Source organism: Alligator mississippiensis, chromosome 1 (assembly GCF_030867095.1).
Source record: "Alligator mississippiensis isolate rAllMis1 chromosome 1, rAllMis1, whole genome shotgun sequence".
In the NCBI taxonomy this organism is placed as follows: domain Eukaryota; kingdom Metazoa; phylum Chordata; order Crocodylia; family Alligatoridae; genus Alligator; species Alligator mississippiensis.
Genome location: NC_081824.1, coordinates 88030797 through 88055558, shown reverse-complemented (window position 1 = coordinate 88055558; position 24762 = coordinate 88030797). Strand labels below are relative to the sequence as shown.

The following is a 24762-nucleotide window of genomic DNA, read 5'->3' as shown; positions in this document are numbered from 1 at the left end:
TTCAAAAGATAAAGAGGGAGTTGCTGTTCAAGGACATAGGTAAGTTTGTATTTGTATTGCTGTAAATTCTTGAGAAATCTGTAGAAGTAGAAATGTTCCTGAGAGAGGGAGCGTACAGGTGTTCCAGCCAGAAGACACCCCCTCTCTTATTCTCTCTACACCTTCCTCAGACCAGAGTCAGTCCTCTGGTGTTTGGGAGGAGCTCAGCTGCATGGATATACATCCACACCTTGAAGGCGCAAAGCAGCTGATGTTCAGTTCCTCCTAATCATGGATGAGTTGAGCATATAGGCATTCACTGGAGTAGGTATGATAATAGAATCAAGCATGTATGCTACTGGTTTTGATCTCTTCAGATGTGGATGCACTAGTGAATTCTTCATGAATTGGGGTATTTTTTGATGTTTCTCAAACAAATAAACAAGGATTGACAGTTTTGCTCTGATCATAGTAGAGGTTTTCTTTGCTTTCCAAAGTCATTAAAACAGAAATGACTATAAATGGAGAATGCTGTGATGAAATGAAGAAATATATTTTCTTGATTGACCTTTGACAGTTACCCAAAAAGTTTTCAGCTAATAGATTATACACATTTCAAGAAAATTAGGTGAAAGTAAGATCAGAGCCACTCTGCCATACATTTTCAAAGTATGGTACCAACAATATCATTACAATCTTGCCTGGAAATTTTTTGACTTCAGTTTAATTTTTACAGGTCTCTATTCTGAAACTGTCTCCAGGCAAGCAGACCTCTTCACTTCCACAGGAGTCCATGAGGACATAGCCATTTAATGGACACATGGGTATTTCAGAAGACAAGCCACTATGCTGCAGAAAACTGCATCTAAATAAGTACAAAATATGCAGTGTCCTACTTAATTAGCAGGTGATATGGCTGTAGTTGTAAGCATATGTTTTAGCACCAAATGGTCATTCTTGTCATCCTGGGATGTTGTTTAGTCACAGGCTAAATTCTGTTTAATTCATTTTGCTTACTTAACCACCAGCATAGAGCTTTATTCTGTTTTCCTCCAATCCCCAAGTAGAACTATTATGGACTAAAGTAACAGTTCAAAAACAAAAAAGCCAGACTAACCAATCAAACAAACAAACAAAAAAGAACAGAGAAAAGTTGAAGGATCAGATCCACAAAAGGGGTGAGACTTTTTTTTTAGTTATTTCCTCTTTTGGTGTAATATCCAAGGACAAGTCAAGCATTGGGTCATACCTAAGAACATCAAGTAAGATGAAATATGCATTCTATCCCTGTAACACACTAAACACTTAATGTTACAGATTTCTTATGAAAATGGTCACAACTTCTGCAAATGAAGATTTTAAAATATCAAGGCCAGTGGTTCTCAACCTTTTTAGATTAAGGCGCCCCTTATTAAACTGGTGGCACCCTTGGAAGATGCAAACTCTTAGTTTTCACTCTTTTTTTACTACAGAAAAATAACACGGCAATTTTTATGTTGTAAAGAACTCAGAAAGACCACACCAAGTCAGAATGCTTCTAAAACTATGGATTCATATTTTAAATCAGTGAGTTTATCTTGTGATGTGTGTTTGTGCAGCTAACAATGCTAATATTGCATGGCACCCTGTACACCCTTGACAGTACCTCAAGACACCCTGCTTGAGAATCACTGACATAGGCCCACTAAAGCCAAATATACTAAAATTCATAGTATGGACATTATTTCAAGGGCAGAAATGCCATTGTGATGCACATGAATTAGCTTTGTACCTAATAATATCAAACAGGATGCAATATGCATTCCTTTCCTGCAAAGTAGTAAACAGCTAAAGTTACACAAATTCTCATCAAATTGGTCTCATGTCTGTACATGAAGATTTTAAAAGTTTTCAGACTGGCTGAACCAAAATATACTGATGTTCACATTAAGTAAATGCTTAAAGCATGGATAATATCACTATGATATACACAAATTATTTAAAATAAATAGTATTTTCCATGCAAATTCATCTCAGAGGTCCTATACTCCAAATATGGGTTAACAGAACTGAATTGTCTATTATTATTACTACTAATAATAAAAGAATCAAATAGTCATTTAGCCTCTTAATAATTATTTTAGTACAATTTAATAAAACCTACCCACGTTCAAATTTGTTTAGGAACTTGTGACCCAATTTTGCCTTACTGGTTAATATCAAAACTTGCTTTAGCAACATTTATAAAAAATAAAGTATTTGCACTCAAAAGGGTGTGTATATATCAGTATAAATTCAGAAGTCACAAAAGAGCTAAAAACAGGCATTTAGATATTTCTGAGTAATATTTCAAGTTAAAAAATCACCAGTAGCACTTGAAAAATATCAATATAAATATGCATTCTGGATTTACCACTGCTTTTAATAAAATAAGGTATTAAAATGGGGATTAATAAAGGACACAATCTCCTCATAAATGCAACCCACCCCATAAAATGATAATTTTGTCCTGAATGTTATGATGTAAATTCAAAGTTCAATAAGAACTATCCTTTAGTTCAACTTTACCTATTATGCATATTTACATAAATATTTGTTAAGCTTTGATGATGATTATGCCTCCTAAGAAATCTGCAAGAAAATATAAGATCTATCAATAATTAGATTATCATGATTGCTTTAGCAGTCAATACAGAACAAATAATATCAAATGTTCAAAACTGGATAAATTTAAATTACAGGAGATCAAATTATAATCAGTAGTGGAACAACATAAAACATATTAACCTAATAATTTCCAGATGCTACCAGGCCAACTTTGAAGGTGTAAATTTTTCCAGGAAAGAACATAGAGGACTTTCTGGACTTCTGACTTTGAACTGATGGATAGTTTTGCCTTTAAAAATCAGAATTATCTGTAGAAGATTATTTTTCCCCATTACAGTTTCAGAATTCTTCTTCATCCGTTAAATTAACTGCAGTGAACTTCCAGGAGTAAAAAGCTGTCTTTTTTCAGGCTTGAATAAGAGGAGAAATAGTCACTTGTCCTGAAAGCTGGCTACAATTAAACATATTAGAAACAAATTAAAAGTTGTAAAATGAAACCTTAGGTGCTCTGCTGTGAAGCATCATTACATAAGTACTATACTAGGCTCAAAAAAATAAAATAACAGAACAGCCCTCCATTTGGTTTGATAAATTTAAAAATTAAAAAAAAACTGCTTTGACCAACAATAAAAAAATTAAGTGGGAAAAAATTATATTTACCTTTTCCAACTGGGCATTTTTTTTTGATTTGTACAAAAACTCCCCCACAGCCACAAAGACAGAAAGCACCAATCCTGCTGCCAAAACAATGAAGATGCCACCAATATTTTGAACTCCCAGTGCACTAGCTTCTTTGCTCTCCTCCTCTGGACAACCATTGCCTCTCCACCACTTCTCCTTCATCATGTGAAGCTTGCCTTCTTCTTGAAGCTGAAGAATTGCTATAGTGATCTTGTCTCTGTATGGAGATCCTAAAAGAGATCACAGAGTACATTATAACATATCTTAGAGAGAGTAAGACTGTTTTAGTGTTGTCCTGTGAGGGATGAAATGAGGGGAACAATGATGATTCTTGCAATGAGGATTCAAAATTGTTTTAGGTAGATATTTCAGTCAGAAAGTGAGGATGTTTGTAATCTTTCCAGATCACAACACCTAAGTCAGATTGTTAAAGTTAACTGACTACAACCCAAGATACCCATCATATTTTCTCACATGTAAGATGCACCTTTTTTCCAGAAACCTCCTGCTGGAAATTGAGATGTATACTATAAGCAGGGAACTAGAGTAACAGCAGTTTATGCTACTTAAGCTTCTGCCTGGTGAAAGTGAAAGTAACTGCATATAATGCACGCTGGGTGCATCTACATGTGAAGTTCATATGCATGAATAAACTGTGGTGTATAATGCACTGGAGTTTATTGCTCCTGGGCACACTGTTTGAACATGCAGCATGCTGAACCAGATTGGAGCAGCCCTGGCTGGCAGGGAGCCCAGGGGGTCAGCCTGCCAGCCCGAGGATGCCCCAACCCAGCTCAACATGCTGAGGAGGGTCTGGCTGCGAAACAAGGGTCCTCCAGTGATGGGCTAGCCAGCAGGCAGCCCCACCCTGAAGGCCCCTCGTGCCCCAACTGGCCCTATCAGCATCTACACACGTGTTGTTGCATGGCAAAGAACTCTGCTGCAGGATAGCACTTGTATATCCCCTTAGCCATCAATACAGATCAAATAATATCAGATGTTCAAAACTGGATGAATTTAAGTTACAGGAGAGCAAATTTACAAGTACTATCCTGCAGCAGAGTTAATTAGTTTCCGGTAGCCTAATAGAGCCGCACATGTAGACACTGAGTCATTTACTGCAGAGCTAATTAGGCAACTGCAATAAATGTCTCATGTAGATGCATCCACAGAGCAGAACAATGAGCAGGCTCAGCTCCCTAGGTGATTTTACTCAGTTACTTACTACATGGAAATATCTTCTTTTGTTTATTCTGCCTTTCAAAAACAAGGAATATATCTTGCTCTGGGGTGTGCTGTATGCAAGAAAATATAGTATTTGTATTAGTTCAACTTGTTCATGCAAATATCTGAATTGGTCATACACTTGGCTGGTTACGCAATTAATTGGTCATGTGACTAGATATAAAAAGTGATATGTCTATGAATATTGGGTATTTAAGTGCATATGCAAATAATTTGCGCTGTTGTAAGCGTGATTCCTGCAGGACAAGTTTTACAGACAAAAAATATCTGAAACCTAGAAAATCCATCACAGTTAGTCATAAAACTACAGACACCTGAAATCCTATATACCCATCAGTTGTAGGGATAAATACTCACATCCTCTTATACCATAGAGGACTTAGTTTAACAGATCTCAAACTATGGGGCCATTACAGAAGCAGAGCAACCCAGGAATTATCAGAAATGCCAATTGTTAGGCTACATAACTTCCCAAGACTGTCAGGCCTACCAGGAACTTAAGAATATCTTAAATCTTTATTTTACTAACTACATTTTAATAGAAAACACCTTACTCCAGGAAGTGTTGACTAGAAACAGCACCTTCATACCTTGACACCTGCCATCTAGGTTTGCAGGATATTGGTAAGAGGACTTCACTTTGATAAATAGAAAAGGCAATATTTCTCTGTTGCCAACATACATCTGCTGTTGTTTTATATTACCCTAAGCAAACATTATCGCTTTCAAAGTTAAATATATGTAGGACTATTTTTACTAGTCTCTAAAACTGAATTTTCAGACCTGATGCTATGCTCTAGTGACAGGAAAGGTCCCCAAAATAATCAGTAGGGCTGTGCAAAACTTCGGTCCCTGATTCAATTCAGCAGAGATTTGGCCCAATTTGGTGACTGAATCTCCAAATCTGAATTGAATTAGAGGACCCTTTAATCTTTCTGAATCAAATTGGAACCCTCCAAGTTGATTCAGACAGATTCAGAAAGTTTCAGATATTTGGACATAGACAGCTTTAAATGTTTTTTTCTACATATGTCTAGGTAGCAGGAGCTTGTTAATGCTGCAATGCTGGGGTGCATGGAGCATCCCACAGAAGCACAGGAGGCTCCCGTGTGCTTGGCAACAGACCTGGAAGTGGACCAGAAGCACTTCCAGTCCACTTCCAAGTCCGTCAGGAAGTGTGCTGGGATACCCTTCTGCAACCCCCTTGCTCAGCAACTGATGCCTCCTGGGTCTGCTGGGGGGCACCAGGGGTCCCCCTGCAGCCACTCGCCAAGCTGGGGAGGCACACAGAGACCCGCCCCCAGTGAGCTCCCTGGCAGACCTGGAAGTGGACCAGAAGTAGTTCCGGTTCACCTCCAGGTTCGCCGCCAAGCACATGGAGGCCCCCCCCGCACTCCTGTGGGACGCTCCATGCACCCCAGCATCACAGCAATAATAAGCCATGTATGCTACCTCAAGGTATGTAGAAAAACCTTTTAAAGCTGTGTCTGCGTCCAAACCACTGATTCTCCAAATCAGCATCGAATCTTCAGATTCAGATTTGGCTGAATCGAATCAGGGACAGTGATCCAAATCAATGAATTGAATCACTGTCCCTGGTTCAGGCCGAATCTGAATCCGAATCAAATAGGGGCCACTTTGCACACCCCTAATAATCACAATAGCCCTTAGAGGTCGAAGTGACAAATGACATTATGCCTTGGAATTTTTTCAATACTATGTACTTCAGCCAGTAGCATAACTAGGAGTTGGTGAGCCCCAGGCACCAAATTAGGAGGGCATCAGAATCATCCCCCAGCCCCACAGCATCAATATCTTGGCAGCAAAAGGAGCCCAATGGCATTGCTCTTGGAGTAGCAATCAGGTACATGGACACTGGCTGTAACAACAAAAGCCAGGGAAGGCAGACCACTCTGCAACTGTGGCCGTGGCAGTGGCAGTAGCAGCAGCAGCAGTAGCTGAGGATTCCTGCCCTCCTCTGATGCCCCTTTATGCTGCTAAAGCCCTTTGACCTAGTACAAAGAGGTCAAACTGGAGATGGGAAACTTAAAAGATAGGAGGTAATAGAGGCTATGAGTAGTCCTTGGTAATGGAATCTGCTTCCCCACCAGAGCCTGATTCCTTTGGGCCTCAGAGCAGGGTAACACCTAAATTTGCAAGGCCGTAACAAAATGATAACATTTTTTTCTGTGTGTCTGTATGTAGGGATACATTTTATTGTAGGCAAGCCTCTTACTCATTAAAGAGATGCTGTTTTTTCATCCTTTGCACAGTGCCCAGGGACTTTGTAGTGAACACTTTACAAATTACACTAATTAATAAATAATGGAAATGGAGAAGGCTTTTACTTTTCAATGGCACAGAGTAAATGTGCTGACATCATTCCTAAGTGTTTTCTATGTTGAGATTTTGTGCTGTGATTAGGGACAGCAGAACTATCTTTTTATCATTGTCTCTTCTGGGTGCTTAAATCAGATTGTAAACTGAAGTTGCTACCAAATGTATCAGGGTATGAGGAAGTCCCTTAGCTGAAAAATGAAACAGTCACACCCCTCCTCCCCCCAGCATGTTATGTTGGTAAGATGTGTAACAAAACAATGGTACCTCTGCCTCCATGAGCCTTCTCTTTGTAATGCCTCCCACAATTACATAAATACTGTCTGAAATTGTCAGTGTATCCTATTTAGTTGATTAATAAGATTATTTTTATTCTTTGTGTTCTTTTGTCTCATTAACCTGCTATGTGAGGGGTGCTGTCTAGCTGTCTATGCTGCTATGAGGTGGTAGATCCAAGTATGTGGATGGGTAATTTTCATGCTCATGAAAAACACATATCTCTGCATATAGCACTGGGCATATTACAAAAGAGCTAGATTTTATCGCAAGAACAGAGTCTATAGGAAGGGGTAGAACAATGCTGAGGGATCAACCCAGGTTAAGAACTGTTGTTTGGAAATGCACAATATCATCTCTTGCCCTAGGGCATGGCAATTTGCTAATCCCCAGAGAGTAGAGAACAGGAAAGTCAAGGAAGACCTTATTTACCAACTACCTGCTTTAGGGAAGGCGTAAACATGCATGTAACTGTGCTTATTCCTGTGCATCAAATGTAACACCTGTGTAGTTGACTTAGGGCTGTAAGATATATGTGCATGTACCCTAAGTCATGATCTAGTGCTCTGTGATTATGCAGAAACATTTTACAGCCTGTCTGTAAAACATTTCTTCACTCGGATGGAAGAAGGAAAGAGCTTATTCCAGACCAGGGCCTAGGGGAGACTAAGTCCATGGCTACAATCTTTTGGGGACATTTTTGGCACTACATTGCTTATAAATATGTAAGAACAGTAACTTGCATGACTTGAGATTCTAAAATGTAATTTTTTGTCTCCCAACTTCTGCTTCCATCCATGCATCTGGACCCAGTTTGAAGAATCTCTGATCTGACAGAGGCTTGAAAGCAAAATACAAGCAGTTTTTTGTTTTGTTTTGTTTTGTTTTGTTTGGGGGGGTAAGGATCAATCTTTTTTTTTGTCTAAATGTTTACAGAGTTTAGGAAACTGAGAAGATTGTCAAGATGGTGACAGCTAACTCTCTTGTTTATACATATTTTAGGGGTCAGATTTTAATGGTAAAATTGTAATCAATTTGAAGTAGAGAATTTGTATAAGGAGATTCTAATTCACTGACCCATGAGCTCTCCTGTCATGATGCACTATAATTATGATCTACATTTACCAGACATTCCATTTTGTTATTTCTATTAGAAATTATGTGTTTATTTGTTTAAATAAATCTGAATAAACAAATAATTTCATCAGAATAAACCATAAGCACTGAATTATGAGGCTTATTAGTTGTCTGAAAAAAAATCCAAATGAATGTATAGTATGTATAGTACTATATTATAATACTCAATAGAGTATAGCATTAATGTAGTATAGTCTTAACAGAATAGTCTGTAGTATTCTGTATTATTAACAGAATAGTCTACTAATAGCAGAAACTACAAGCATTCACTAAACAACACTTTCAAACACTAAACTGTTATTCATTTCAACAGTATCTGTGCCCCTTTATGTTGCAAATTTGCAAATATTTGCACATATATTTGGAGAGCAAAAAAGGACTAGTATTAATATATTAACATCTATGAGAACCCAATATTTTTTCCTGATGTTACTCATTCTTCTTCTTAAAACATTTTTAGTCATCCAAATACAGAGCAGTCAACATGTGATTTGGATGATCAACCTTTGGATACTAATTTTACTAAACTGAACTGTTTGCAGATTACACAAAAGCTAAAATATTGTGCATATTGTTCAAATAATTATCAATAAAGCTGACATTCCAGTCACAAATGGTTCATAAAGATCTAAATATGTTGACTATTGTATTTGCAACAAATAACTTGAACAGCTCTAATAATCTGATCTTTGAAAAAGAGTTAACTCTCCAAACCAATTTGACCAAGATGATTTCACTGATTTAACTTCTATGATTAAAATAAATGTGAGAGAAAAAAAAGATGCACAAGTACTCAGACACAGCTGCTTTTCAGTCCCAGTTTTTGCTTATATAGACTGATTATGGGAATCAAAAGGGTTTGCAGCATGTAGAAGTGCCACATGCCAGTTGTAATGAGGTCTGGAGATGGCTATGCACCCTAGAGGAGAGATAGGTAGTTAGCCATGTTAGTCTGAAGTCAGGCAGAAGGCAGGGTAGATTTGCACCTTATAGGCTAACTAAATCAAAGATGCAAAAGGTAAGATTTGTAAGGAGTAACTTACAGTATAAGCAGTATCTAATTATGAAAGCCACTGATTAAAAGCTGCTGCTTATAAAACCTTATGCTATGCATCTCTGATTTAGTCTATACGGTGCAAATCTACCCTTCTAATGATCCTACACAGAGCAGAAAGGGTTACACTCATTAAAGTTCCCATTCTTCTTGCAGAACTGAAACCCTCACTTGCCCTCTCCAGATAAGTAAATAACAGTGGGCATTGTTACACCTTATGCTGAAAGCCACATAAAAGTTAATCATAGAATCATAGAAAACTAGGGTTGGAAGGGTTCTCAGGAGGACATATAGTCCAACCCCTGCTCAAAGCAGGACCATCCCCAACTAAATCATCCCAGCCAAGGCTTTGTCTATCTGGGTCTTAAAAACCACCAAGGATGGAGAGTCCAGAACCTCTCTGTCTAACCTGTTACAGTGTTTTACTACCCTCCTAGTGAGAAAAGTCTTCCTAATATCTAACGTAAACTTCCCTTGCTGCAACTTGAGACTGTTGCCCTTTGTTCTGTCATCTGCCATTATTGAGAACAGTCTAGCTCCATTCTTTTTGAACCACAATTCAGGTAGTTGAAAGATGCTATTAAATCCTGTCTCAATCTAGACTAAAAAGACCAGTTCCTTCAGCCTCTCCTCAGAAGACATGTGCCCCACCCACCTCACCACTTTCATTGCTCTCCCCTGGACTCCCTCCACATTCCTTCTGTAGTGTGGGGGGAGCAAAACTGAACTCAGTACTGCAGATGTAGGCTCACCAGTGATGAATAGAGAGGAATAATCACTTCCCTTGATCTGCTGGCAACTTGCCTACCAATGCAGCCCAGTATGCCATTAGCCTTCTTGGCAATGAGGGCACACTGTTGGCTCATATTCAGCTTATTGTCCACTGTAACCCCCATGTCCTTTTCTACAGAGCTGATTTACAGCCAGTCAGCCCCCAACCTGTACAAATGCATGGGATTGTTGCGTCCTAAGCGCAGGACTTTGCATTTGTCCTTCTTGAACCTCAGGAGATTTCTTTTGGTCCAAACCTCCAAATTGTTGAGGTCTCTCTGAATCCTAGGCCTACCCTCTATAGTATCTACTACTCCCTCCAGCTTGGTGTCACCTGCAAACTTGCTGAGGGTACACTCTATCCCATCTTCCAGATGATGAAGATATTGAACAAAACCAGCCTTGGGACAACCCCTGGCTACTTCACTTGAAATCAGCTGCCAACTAGACATTGAGCAATTGATTACTACCCTCTGAGCCTGATTCTCCAGCCAGTTTTCTGTCTACCTTACAGTCCATTCATCCAGCCCATACTTCCTTAGCTTACTTGTGAGAATGTTGTGGGAGACTCTATCAAAAACCATGCCAAAATAAAGGTATACCAAATCCACTGGTTCTCCCTGCATCCACAGAGCCAGTCATCTCATCAAATAAGACAATTCTGTTGGTCAGACATGACTTGCCCTTGGTGAATCCATGCTAACTGTTCCTAATCACCTTCTTCTTCTCCAAGTGTTTAGAAATGGATTCCTTGAGGATCTGCTCCATGATTTTTCCAAGGACTGAGGTAAGGCTGACCGGTTTGTAGTTCCCTAGATCCTCCTTCTTCCCTTTCTTAAATATGGGCACTATATTTGTCCATTTCCAATCATCCGGGACCGCTTCCAATTGTCGTGAGTTTTCAAAGATAATGGCCAGTGGCTCTGCAGTCACATCAGCTAACTCCTTCAGCACCCTTGGGTGCATTCCATTCAGCCCTATGGACTTGTGTATGTCCAACTTTTCTAACCAGTCCCTAACTTGTTCTTTTGTCACTGTTGACTGCTAACTTCCTCTCCAAACTGTGCTGCCAGGTGCAATAATCTGGGAGCAGATCTTGCCTGTGAAGACTGAGGTGAAAAAGGCACTGAGTATTTCAGCCTTTTCTGCATCCTCCATCACTAGATTGCCTCCCCATTCAGTAAAGGACCTACACTTTCCCTGATCTTCTTGTTACTGACATACTTGTTACCCTTCACATCCCTTGCTAGGTGCAACTCCAGCTATGCTTTGGCCTTCCTGACTTCATGCCTGCATGCCTTTGCAGGGCTGGTTTAACCCTTTAGTGGGCCCTAGCCAAAAAAAAAAAACTTGCAGGCCCTGGGCTGGTTGAGATTTCCTTTCCCACCCCAATGATGCCACTCATGCAGAGTGGGGCTTGGAGCTGCCACTATGAAGCAGCCGTTTTAGCAGCAAGGCCGGCAGACAGGAGAGGAAAGGAAGAGAAGGGAGCCACCGCTGCAGAGGAAAGGACCGGGCCCTCCCACAGCTCAGGGCCCTAGGCATGTGCCTAGTTTGACTATGCATTAATCCAGCCCTGTGCCCGAGCAATACTCTTATATTCCTCTCTAGTTGTTTGTACAAGTTTCCACTTCTTATAAGCTTCCTTTTTGTGATTTAGCTTACTGAAGAGTTCCCTGCTAAGTAAAGCTGGTCTTCTGCCATACTTGTTAGTTTTCCTGTAAATCAAGATGGTTTCTTCCTGCACTCTCCGTAAGGCTTCTTTAAAGGACAGCCAACTCTCCTGGACTCCTCTCCCCCTCGGACTGGCTTCCCAGGGGATGCTGCCCAAGAGTTCCCTGATTGAGTCAAAGTCTGCTTTTCTGAAGTCTACAGTCCTTACTCTGTTGATCTCCATCCTTCCTTTCCTCAGGATCCTAAACTCATCATCTCATGGTCTCTGCTGCCCAAGTTGCTATCTGCTAGTACATTCCCCTCCAATTCTTGGTCTCAGATCTGTGGCAGGTCCTCACTTAGAGCAGGGCTACCAGGGCTACCAGGGCTTTGGTCTGGAAGCCCTGCTCTCACTGTGGAGCTACTGTATCCATTTCAATGAAACCTGAGAGCCCCTGGAAAGACATAATGATGGAGATCACTCACTTTGATTGGTTGAGCTCCTGAGAAAGCTCTTTGTTATCTCTGACAGCCACAGTACCTCCCATTAGCTGCTACCCATATTGATTTGCCACCTGAGCAAATGAGCAAGAGGCTGGGGAGGCGCTGAAGATATTCCCCTGCTCATCTCCACCCCCTGCTCATTCCTCTTCTCTCTCCAGCCCCTGGCTTGATCTCCTGCTCATCTCCAGCCTTCCAAGGGTGGAGACAAGCAGGAGAATGAGCAGGGGGCTGGAGACGAGCAGAGGAAGGACCAGGAGGCTGGAGATGAGCAGGGGAACATCTGTAGCTCATCTCCATCCTCCTCCTCCAGGGGCTTGTCTCCAGCCCCTCCTCACCCTCATTGCCACCCTGCCAGGCCCCAGCCCCCTGGCACTCAAAAAAACTCCAAAACCCCAGCCCCCACCACACACACACTCACTGTAGCAGCAGCCATTGAGGCTGCTAGGAACTCATGGCAGACCCTCCCCCAGCACATGGCGTGGGGCAGGAGGAGGGCAGCAGGGACTCACCCAGCCTCCTGGCACCCAGACAGCATCTGCCCCATTGCATGGGTGCAGCACGGCATGGCAGGTCACCGTGTGCCATCTGGGAGCTGGGGTGACTCCAGCTGTCACCCAGAGCCTGGCACCACTCAGCCCCAGTGGCACCAGCTCCTAGACAGTGCTGTATCTGCCATGCTGTATCTGCTCCATGGGGCAGCAGCAGTGTGTGTGCCAGGTGGCTAGGACTGGTCCCCACTGCCTACCACTGCCCCATGCCATGTGGGGGTCTCTGCCATGAGTTCCCCAGTGGCCTCGACAGCTGCTGCTATAGCTAGTGAGTACGGGGCTTTATTTATTTATTTATTTATTTATTGAGTGCCAGAAGGCTGGGACCAGGCGGGGCAGCCAGCAAGGAGCTGGGAGCAGGTGAGGCAGTTGGGGGGATACAGGAGCGAGCAAGGGATGGGGCTGGGCTGGGGTGATTGGGGGACAGAGAATGGGCTGGGGCCAGGTGGGCCAGCAATGAGGGCGAGGAGGGGCTGGAGACCCCCATGGTCCAACCCCCTCCCTGCCTACTTACCTGGCACAGAGCACAGGTCCCAGTTGTTGCAGCCTGCACCACTGCTTGCCCTGCACAGGCAGGCAGCGTGCTTCAGCACCAGGGCAAGGACCAGCCATAGAGACACTCTAGCTGGCTACCAGAATGTCTGTATGGAGGACTCAAGCTTCTGGATGCCTCAGAGCACAGTCTGGAACCATGCCTTGCCCTGCTGTTTTGCAGCACATTTTTTTTTTTTTTACCCCCAGTGTCTAATTTTGCATCCACACTGCAAATTTGCAGCATGGGGAACTTTTGTGGTTCCCACAGGTGCCTCTTGCAGCATCTCAAAGGGATTTGAGAAGCTGCAAGAGGCACATGCATGCTCATCTGGATGTGCTCAATTAGTTTACTCTGTCCTAATAGCACCACACATAGTGAAGTTTTACTGTAAAGCTAATTAGTTAACTCTGCAGTAAACATCTTGTGTAAACGTGCTCAATATGTAAGTATTTATGCAGATAAATTGTACTTAATTTAGACTTAGGCACACACAATCTTTATATTAAAACCAGTTTATGTAGACGTATGTGCAAAAGCACTGCCGAGTCGTGGAGATGTTGTCTGTCTAGCAGATGATAGTCAGTACAACCCACTAGGTTCTTATTCCCCATTCTCTGTCATGTTCATTTACATGATAGAGATTAGAAGATGCTATTAAAAAGAGTGGGATTTCATTTCATTCAAGGTAAATGAATTTGACACTATAAGAAAAAATGGCAGGACTCAATCAAACCATGCACTAAGGAAATTCACTCTCTATCACTCAGTCTCTCATATCTTGGTGATTAGGACACTCTAGAAAAGGGGAGGATGTAGTTTTGAGTACTCTTAGGCTAAATGTACTCTATGTGTACTCTATGTCCAGCTTCCTTGGAAAATACAGATTATTGAGCCAAAGAGAAGCAGCACTACAGCCATCATTGTCATCTTCTAGCAAGCCACACATGTGCTCTCTGCAGTAGTTTCCTGGGTTTCCAAATGTCTCGCCTTGCCTAAGGAACTGGAAAGGAAATATTTATGCATATCCCAGACTGCTTTGGTTCACAGTGGGCTTAGGCAGGAGGGAGTCACTTCGGTGATCCCTCCTAGGTATGCAGAGTAGCCCTATGAATCTTTTCAGATCGAAATGAAGATGCCTCTTTATGGTCCCAAGCCATTGTTGATGTAAGACAGGGGTAGACATTCTTGGTGCCTAAGCAGGGTTGATTTCTATCGCTCTTTGTAACCAAAGTGCTTAAAATATGTCTAAGCCATTTTTAAGTGTCAATTAGGATCTGGCTTTTAATGTCTTTGTTCCTTATTTTTCCATTTGCTGAATGAGGATTATTAATACTTTCCCACTTCCTAGCAGTGTTGTGAGACTAATTTAATACTTGTGCAGTGCTCATCTGTAGTAATATAAGTGTTATTAAATGACTATTAGTGTTCAAGGTCACTGCCCTGTATGTCGTTTGGAGGGATGTGACGATGTATAACTCCCAGGACAGTTTACAAGGACTGTGTTAATATCAGGTGCTGATTTAATGAATTGGCAGTCACTTTATCCATTTTTACCCTTTAAATAAGTGTGCAAGACTGGTTATATCTTCAGCAATCCAATACTAAGGTCTTATATTCACCTTATAAGACTATAAGGTCTTATAAGGCACACTTTACTTGGCCTTAGTGAGGCCGCAGTTGAAGTACTGCATCCTGTTTTGGGCCCCCACTTCAGGAGGGATGTGGATAAGCTTGAGTGAGTCCAAAGGAGAGCCACTCACATGATCAAAGGCCATGAGAGCTAGCCCTACGAGGAGAGGCTGAGGGACATGGGACTCTTCATCCTGGAGAGGAGAAGGCTCAGGAGGGAGTTGGTAGCAGTCTAAAAGCATACAAGGGATGTTCACCAGGATCTGGGAGAACAGTTGTTTACCAGGGGTCCCCAAGGGATAACAGCCACAAACTTCTGGAAGGTCAATTTAGACTGGACATAAGGAAAATTTTCTTTACAGTCCAAGTGTTCAGGGTCTGGAACAGACTCCCCCAAGAGGTGGTGCAAGTTCAAAAAACATTTGGATGGTTATCTTGCTGGGATCATTTGACCCCAGAAGACTTGCTGCCTATGGTAGGGGGACTGGACTTGATGATCTTGTGAGGCCCCTCCCACCCCCTAATGTCTATGAAATCTATGAAATCTATACAGAATAATATTATTATTCTGCATAACTATTTAATATATATGCACAATATATTAACTTATTTCTTCTCTACATTCTGTTGGTTTGCTTCCTCACCTGTTTCTAGATTAATAAGACCTCCTCTGGGCAGGGATCAAGATATTTACGGTTTTCAAAGCATTTTTACCATGCCATGGACACCAGAGTAAATAAGAGTAAATGAAGCAAAGTCAAGGGAAGCAAAAAAGTTAATGTGAATTTTTAGCTCAAAAATTAGATATCTGCTCTGTAACACTGGGTATGAACAAGCACTCACAAGCTAAGCCCTGTGAACATTTGCACATGTTGGTTATGGGGCTATAAAGGTAATGCTTGTATGTGCTCTTTATGTATTACATGTAATTCTGTATTATGGCATGTAACTTTATGTATTATCTGTCAAAATAAAAAACCCACAAAATATTTAGCCTATAGTGTTGCTTGAGATTAGATTCCTGATGAAACTTGATGTTTTCTGACCCTGTGTGATGGGTAGCTCTGCACACATAAAATAACAATAGCACTTTTTTTGCCTAACACCATTTTTCTGTATTAGACCTACTATGATCATTAAATATTCATAAAATCATTATTATTATAGCACAAAATCCTCAATAGATGTTTATAATTCATTAAAATATCCCAGAGCTTATTAAAGTAGAGAAAGGATTCAAAACAAAAGCCAGGTGAACCAAAGATGTACATTATTAAGAAGTCTCTTTTATGGTTTCAAGCCACTATTGATGTAAGACAGAAGTACAGATTCAGGTAGCCTTTTAACTTGTGCATTGTTTAGGATGAATATAAGAATTTCATATGGGCTCCTTGTATTTTCTGACAACTTCTACCTTTTTCCAGTATCTACTCTCATCTATCCTACCCATTCTTACTTCCTCATAGGAGTCCCATGTAAATATTTATGGATGTGCATAAAACTTAAGCAAAAAGAAAAATTATTTGAGATTTCTATTTTTGTGTTTTGTCAATGTAATTTCATTTTTCCAATCTTCACTACAGGCTTTAACCATTCTAAAGGACAGCCTTAGGACAAAATACTTACTTCATATAAGTAAAATTAATGACCACAGCCTTTCATTCATAGGTTTTGCATGTTTTGTAACATGAAAGAAAGATCATTATAAAGGTCATAAACCTGACATATTGCCTCTATGCTGCTGTTGAACTGTGCAATATAATATACAGTTATCAATACTGAATTCCATCCTGAGAAACATCAGGGATGCTACTGCTATGTCAGCTAAATGTATTCATATTGTTATAGTATCTTTGGCTGCTTACAGATGTGAAAAAACTGAGTGCTTTACCTTTAAGTTTGATGTGCCCCTGCACCAAGTGCAGCACATGTTCATTTGATGCAGCTCACCCAACTTCCGTACAGATCGAACTCTTCAGTGGGGCTTTTTGGTGCTTTTGTTTAATAGCTGGTTGAATCAGCTATTAGATAAAAGCACCAAAAAGCCCTGCTGAAGTACTTGATCTATACAGGCACTGAGGAGCTGGGTGGAACTAATGCACATCTTCTGATAATGCGCTGTTTTTGTTTTGTTTTGTTTTGTTTTGTTTTGTTTTGGGGGGGTGGGAGGGCTATATGTCTGTTAGTAGTCTTTGATTCCCAAATTACTTTGCAAATAATATCAGGTATTGGTAGCAAAATGTAGCCTCCTCTGATGGCAAAGGGTCGTAACAACAATACTGCATATCAGTTAAGTCCAGAAAGCTAAAAAAACTGCTGTGTGCTAATGAAATGTGAATATTTTTATATATTGTGTTGCTTGATTCAGAAGATTTGATCCCAGAGATTTGATCCCAGATCAAAGAAAAATCTTTCTAAAAAATCATCAAAAATGACTTCCCACCTCCTACTTCCCCTCCCATTCCAATATTTGGTTTCAACACAGTGGCATCTTCTGATGAAAAATGTTTCATTGAAAAAAATACTGATCCCCTCTAATATACAGCTACATTCTGCAGGATTCACAAAACTGTGAAACTCAACTGTGAATCTCAGGAGAGGGAGAGTTAGTGTTCTTGGCAACATGCCTAAATCTTTGGAATGCATAAGCAGAAGAGATAAGACAGACCACATATCTCATTGTATTCAAAATTAAGTGTAAAACTCATTTCTTTGACCTAGTGTTTTCACAGTGACAACTGAAATTAGCAAAGAATCACAGAAGGGAAAAGGAAGTGAGAGATGGAAAAGGTAAGTAAGGAAAGGTAAAGAAGAAAAGCTGTGGAAGAAAGAAAAAGATGTCCCAGGGCTAAACTTATTTTACCAGTACTTGCTGAAAAACTGCCTAGGTGCCTTTCTTTATATGTGGCACCTTATGAAAAAAAGAGAAGGAAATAGAAATGTTACTATCTTTTAGCCCAATAGACGAACAGTTGGGATCCTTACCTAGGCAATGAGAGAGAAATGCTCCCATCCTCACTCCCAAAGGGAGTTTGAGTTCCCACTACCCAGCATAGTACTTGAACCACCAGACCATAAGCTAAGCAATGCCCAAATTACTCCACAACATTCCCCTTAAAATGGTCTTTTCAATCCTGCTCCTGAGGAGAGGAGGAGACAAACAGAATAGGGATCAGTGAGATGGTAGTAGAAGGGAGAAGGCCCTGGATTCTAACCCTACTGGTGCCAGAAACTATCCCCAGGTTGTTTACCCAGCCAAAATTAAATCCCAGGCACAAAAATATGCAAATAGCATGGGGTTCAGTTTGGTGGGAACAAAAACATAGTAAGTTGGTGAGTCTAGTTGAATGAACTCTGCCAGGACTGTACTATTAATAGGGGATACTCTATTTACTAGGGTGCCCCTTGAGGTTACTAGGAACAATGGCCATAAACTGATGGAGAGCTGATTTAAATTAGACATTAGGAAAAATTTCTTTATGGTGAGGGTTGCCAAAACCTGGAATGGACTTCCATTGGAGGTGGTGCTCTCCCCTACCTTGAAGGTCTTTAAGGGGAGACTAGACAAGTACGTAGCTGAGGTCATCTGACCCCAGCACTCTTTCCTACCCAGGGCAAGGGGTCAGACTCGATGATCTACTGAGCTCCCTTCCAACCCTAAAAATCTCTGAAATGTATTAAATCTACCCACTGCGTGTAGATAAAAAAGGTTGGTGGTTACATTGTATATGGTCGTCTGATACACTTGTGATCCTAGGTAATACTAAGTCAGCATTTGCAGTTTTAATGATGGCTTTGCTCTAATTCTTATTCACTGAATTCCTAGTGGAAGCCTAGGTTTTCTCAGAGTCCAGGTACAGATGTTCAGTTTCTACTGAATAATCCTTGCTCTTCTGGTAGAAACCCAAAGTGTTCAGACATTCAAGCATTTTCTCCTGGAAAAAAAAAGAGACCTCTGGGGAAAAAGTGACCCAGGAACAATGCAAATTAAATTACTCCCAGGAGAGTTTCTCTTGGGATAATGAATATCTGCATGCTTTCTCTCAGCTCAACTTTACCAGGAGTGGAACCAGGGGAAAGGCTTTCATGCCTTCCTGAGACTGGGGTGACCAGTCTAGGAGATGGTATGAGGGGCAGCTGCTGCATGCATCCCATAGACCGGGAGGGGAGGAGCACCTGTCAGATGCTCCCCACCTGCTTTTCATTCTGGAGTTCCAGTACAGGATGAGGTGAGGGCATTACTCCCTGCCTGCTTCCCCTTCCTCAGCTGAGTGGTGGGGGTAGTGATTGAAAAGACAGTGTGCTTAAACACTACTTTTGCACTCCTGGCTGTCAGCCGTACCAAGTTCCCTTTGCCTCCAGCTGCTATGCAGCTTAGCAATGGAGGCAGCAATTTAAAAGCTGAAGAGGCTGGATGTCTGGCCTAGAGGAAGCCTCCACACACTGGCTTCTTATTCTGGTTTCCCCTTGCCATGCATCTGACCTGGAGCAGAGTGACACAAGGCCAGATACTGTGCTGCAGTGGCAAGGCTCAGGAACCTTGCTATCTTGCCACCTTTACCTGAATCTAAAGAAGGGCACTTTGTGCCTGAAAGTTTGTCCAACACATCTCTTCCAACAATAGAGTTTGTTCAATAAAAGATACTACAAAAAATCTTTGTGCCTTTCAGGAGTGGATCTAGGATTTTGAAAAGGGGTGGGGGCAAGTGTTGTGGAGAATTCACTGACCTAGGAAATGTGACCAGTGATGGAGACAGTGGTTGAGACCAGAGCTCCTAGAGGCAGAGAGCTCACTGTGTGTATACTACACAATCAAAGGTGGGGTGTGACTTCACCACCACACTGCTCCCCAGAGATCCACCCCTGTCTCTGATATATTTTGCCAGATGATCCAGGGAGTATGTCCTCTATCACTGTACAGTGCTACTGCTTTTGTAAACTTCAGTGTAGCTCTTTTTGCCAGCTGTTTTCACACAAAAAAGGTGGTGCTACTTATTTAAATCCATTGTTAGCTCTTTATTTTCATGCCTCCTAGTATTTGAAAAATTGTTTGATGCTTGTAAGTGGTAACATTGCTTTAGGTACAACTAAAAACAACAAAAATGAAAAATAAGTGTATAATGGATACTCTAATAACCCCAAAGACTGTGGAATCAAGGTTACTTGTGAGATTTAGGCAAGCAGAGATGACTGATCATCACCTTGTTGAGCCTGGCAGAGCAAGGCACAATGCTTCTGAAACCTGGGTGCGTGTCCCTTAGGGGATGACAATAGACCTCTGAATTTCTATCTGTAATCTCAGTTTTCATTAAAAATAAAGTAAAGGCCCTTTCCACTCTGCTTGTGTCCATGAAAAAAACCCCAAGACATGAACATACTTACTTTCATGACACACCACTATCTAACCTTTAAAATAAGTCTCATAAAACAGGGAGGAGGTGTCACACTACTCATCTATTAAGATTTTTTTAGGTAGTTGAACAAGATGGAATATGATCTGACCCTAGGAATAGGAATTAGGAATAGGGAGATATCTGAATATCTCTGGAGAGTAATGCTATTTCTATATGAACAGAACACACATTTGACCTTTAGTGGCAGGAGTAATCTTACACCAGGTTCTAGTATTTTAAAACCAGTCTGTATGTGCAAAACTGCTGCTGTGTTATGGGTATAGGCTGGTTTCTGGTGACTTACAGCAGTAAAAGTATAATGTCTTTACCTGGCCATAATGCACCCAAAGGGCGTGTCCACACATGCAGGTATGTGCATTTGCAGCAGCTCAGCTGAAAGCAGTGCAAATTTGAATCGGGGCTTTTTGCCTCAGTGCACATGCCAGGACATGCACTTTGATGTGGGGCAAATTGTGCCACTTGTGCCACTTGGAGGCACTGCCTGCCTCCTCCTGGATCTGCAGCCAGGGGGAGCTAGAGGCTGGGGCCAGCACCTGTGCTAGGCCCAACAGTATAAAAAGCTGCCCTGGCAAGCAGCTCATGTCTACTTACTCTCAGGATCTTCTGAGGCCCAGCCAATAGGTACCTGGGGACACTACCTCTTCTGCCAGCTGGACTGCTGAAGGAACCATGAGAGTTCCCTGTACCCTCTACCCACTGCAGCAGTTCTGCAGTAGGGGCTGCTACCTGGCTGTTGCCTGCTGCCACAGGTGGCAGCAGGCAACAGCCAGGTAGCAGCCCCCACTGGCCAGGAGGTCAGCCACCTTCAGCTGGGTCCTGGGTGCCAGCTCTGAGCAGGCTCCTCTGCCTGGGTCCTGCCACTTGCCTCACTAACAGGAATTCTGGTGTTACCTATTTAAAAACTGCAAAATCCCTGATAAAAACAAATCCCAAGGTCACTTTTTAAAATACCCCAAAATCCATGTTCTTCCACAAGGAAAACTAGACACACACACACACACACACACACACACTGGGAAATCGTTTTATTGATATATTTTCAATTTTAAAGAAATTTAGAAGTCTACCAGTGCCTCCATCATCATAATAAAATGAATTCTAAATATCTCTATAGTTTGGCATTGACTTCTGGCTTTTTTGTCATAGAAAAATCAGAGCTGCCCCTTCTCCCTTCGCTTACCAGGATGTGCAGCACTGAGCAGCACTGATATGCCACCTCCCTACTCTTACCCTTGCCCCTCACTCTCAACCCACAGCCTGCCCCCCACCCCAGTGCCCTTACTCATGACCCATAGGGTCAGGTACATGGATGAGGGGTTTGTGGGTGTGGCTTGGGTGGTGTGGGGTTTGTGAGTGGATTGTGGGGGAACTGTGGTTGTGGGGAGGGGTGGGTCCCTGTACTCTGCAGGACACAGCTCACAGACTGCTCCCCCTACAGGGCCACAGCCCCCAAACAGGGGCCACAGTCCACCAGCAGGGACCATATGTCCCCCCACAGGGGCTATTGTCCCCTCTTCTGCATGGCCCACGTGCCCCCTGCTCAGCCTTAGGCCCTGTTCACTTCCCCAACTTCACCATCATTTCCCACTCAGTTGCAGCTCCCAATTGTTGCCCCACCCAGCCCCAGTGTCCCTGCACTCACAGCTAAAGCAGCAGATGTTGGAGCTGCTGGTGCTTCATGGCACAGCCCCCCCCCCCCCCACCCCACCCCATGTGGCAGGGGGCAGTGGGTAGCAGTGGGGATCAGCCCTAGTCACCTGGCATGCGCTGCCAGTGTTGCATCTCTCACGGGTGCAGCCCAACTCAGCAGGGTGCCGCACGCTATCTGGCACCCGGGGGTCACTAGAGCTGAGCAGCACCAGCATAGGTGACAGCTGGAACTGCCAGACAGTGCGTGGCACTCCACAGTGCCTGCTGAGCTGGGCTGCACCTGCATGATGAGGCAGCAGCATAGGTGCCAGGCAGCTGGTGCTGAGCCCTACTGCCCCCTGCCATGAAGGGAGGCTCTGCCACAAGACACCAAGCAGCCCTGATTGAGGCTGCCACTGCAAGTAAGCTTGGGCCATGTGGGGGGCAGAGGGAGAGGGGCTGGTCAGGGAAGCGATCAAGGAGCTGGGAAGAGGAGGGAAAATGAGGGGAGAGCAGAGGAGAGCAAGCAAAATTATTGGGAAGCAAGGGAAACAATGGGGGGGGGGCGGCAAGGGAAAGCAGGGGAAATGAGGGGAGTGTAGGAGAACGAGCAGGAGTTAGGAGACGAGCACCTGAAGAAGAGCTGGAGATGTTCCCCTGCTCATCTCCAACCTCCTGCTTGTTCTCCTGCTCTCCCCTGCAATCCCCTCATTTTCCCTGTTCTTCGGGAATGAGCAGGGGAACGAGCAGAAGGCTGGAGACAAACAGGGGAATGTCTCCAGCTCATCTCCAGGGGCTTGTCTCCACCAGGGGTGAGGCGAATGCAGGGGAGTTGAGGAATGCACTGGGAATGCAAAAATGAACAGGGCGTGGCAGGGGAAGGAATGGGGAGTTGGGGGAATGAATGTGGGGCACGGAAAATGAACAGGGGGCTGGGTGCCCCTCCCATCCCTCTCCAACCCCAAACCATACTCCCCTGCCACAAAGCCAGGTCCAGGTCCCTGCAGCCTGCACTACTGCTTGCCCTGCATGTGCAGGCAGCGTGCTTCAGCACTGGGTGAAGGGCCAGCCATACACATGGCTACAAATCAACATTTACCATTAGGGCTGTGCAAGGCTTCGGACAGAACTTCGGATCTGGGGAAGCTAAGGATGCTTCAAGGTCTGAAGCAGCATGTCCAGGTCGAAGCGGTGGCCTCCTTAGGCTTCCTGAAGCAGTTCGGAGCTTCCAAAGTGCTTCAGAGCTGCCTCGGAAATCCGGCCATAGGGTATAATGGGGAAACAATAAAATATCTATAACTTTGCTGTTTTTTGTCCAATTTGGATGAATTTTCAGGGGTGGTAGATTATGCAGAGGTAATGATGTCTGTCAAGTTTCAAAAAGACCAGTGCATGGGTTTAAGAGCAACAGCACCCCAAATTCTTGAAAGCAAAACTCACGTCATGTTTCGGTGTTACAACATATAGGGGTAAGAACTACAGGGGTGGTAGCTCTTACTGAGGCCACAAAGTCTGCCAAGTTTCAAGAAGATCAGTGCAGGGGTTTGGGGGGAAGTGCCTGTCAAGCTGAGGACAAGCAAAACTCGTGCTGTGGGTGCTTGTCGGACTGACTGTCTGTCTTGGGGCCGGAAAGGGAGACATTACTGCAGGCCTGGATGCTAAGCTACTGTGTTACCAGTTACCAATCAATCAATCATGGTTCACTCAGGGACCAGGGACCAGCTCAATACACAGGACCTAGCTACTATATAACTACTTAATGAGCATCAATTAGCACCTACAAAACCAGGCTAAGGAGAGGAAAGAATCAATACAGACAATCAACTGCCCCAAGACAGACAGAGTCGTGGCACGAGTTTTGCCTGTCAGCAGCTAGGGGTGCAGGGCCCCAGAACCCTCCTGCACTGATCTCCTTGACAGCTGGCAGGCATCATGGACACAGCAGGGGCCACCATCCCTGCAGCTGTCACCCCATTGCACCTTAACACACGCAGTGTCACCCATGTCACGAGTTTTGCTTGCCTGCAGTTTGAGGTGCAGTTTCCCCCAATCCCCTGCACTGATTTTCTTGAAACTTGGCAGGCTTTGTGACCTCAATAAGAGCTACCACCCTTGCAGTTTTGACCCCCCTGTGTTGTAACATACAGCCGTGACATGAGTTTGGCTTTCAAGAATTTGGGGTGCTGTTCCCCCCAAATCCATACACTAATCTTCTTGAAATGTAGTAGGTTTCATGCTCTCAGCAGAGGCTACCATTCCTGCAGGTTTCATCCAAATCAGACAAGAAACAACAAAGTTATAGATATTTCATTGATTCCCCATTATACCCTATGGCCGGATCTCCAAGGCGGCTCCAAAGCTTTGGAGCCACATTGGCTGGATCGAGGCAGAAACCCAGTCCAGAGCTCAGGATCAGATCGCGGCCATCCGAAGCAGCTGGATCTGAAGCCGGATCGGATCGCTGTCAACTCGCACAGGCCTATTTACCATATCCTCCAGTGTAAGCATGTTTTAAATGTTGTCTAATGACATAAAAACCCCCAACAAAAATAGACCCTCTTTTTATGCAGGTATCAATCCCATCTTTTTATATTATTATTCTACATAATGTACTTCTTCATGTTCTAATTTACTCCCAGTTACTTTCAGAAATCAAAGCAGATCCTCCTCATAAACCAACAATGCAAATTTGAAGCTAAATTATCACAAATCAAGTCCTTCCCATCCACATATTTGTGGGTGCCAGAAGGAAAGCTAACATTTCTATGGATCTGGCTCTGGCTC

The 24762-nt window shown here is 43.0% G+C and overlaps 1 protein-coding gene across 1 annotated transcript in view; it reads right to left on the bottom strand.

The window, feature by feature from the left end:
- GRIK2 (glutamate ionotropic receptor kainate type subunit 2) overlaps positions 1-24762 on the bottom strand; it is a 687728-nt gene that overhangs the window by 15199 nt on the left and 647767 nt on the right. Inside the window, exon 16 of the mRNA XM_014611075.3 lies at positions 3226-3476. Within this exon, the coding sequence (XP_014466561.1) occupies positions 3226-3476 (251 nt within the window). The remainder of the gene's footprint in view (positions 1-3225; positions 3477-24762) is intronic.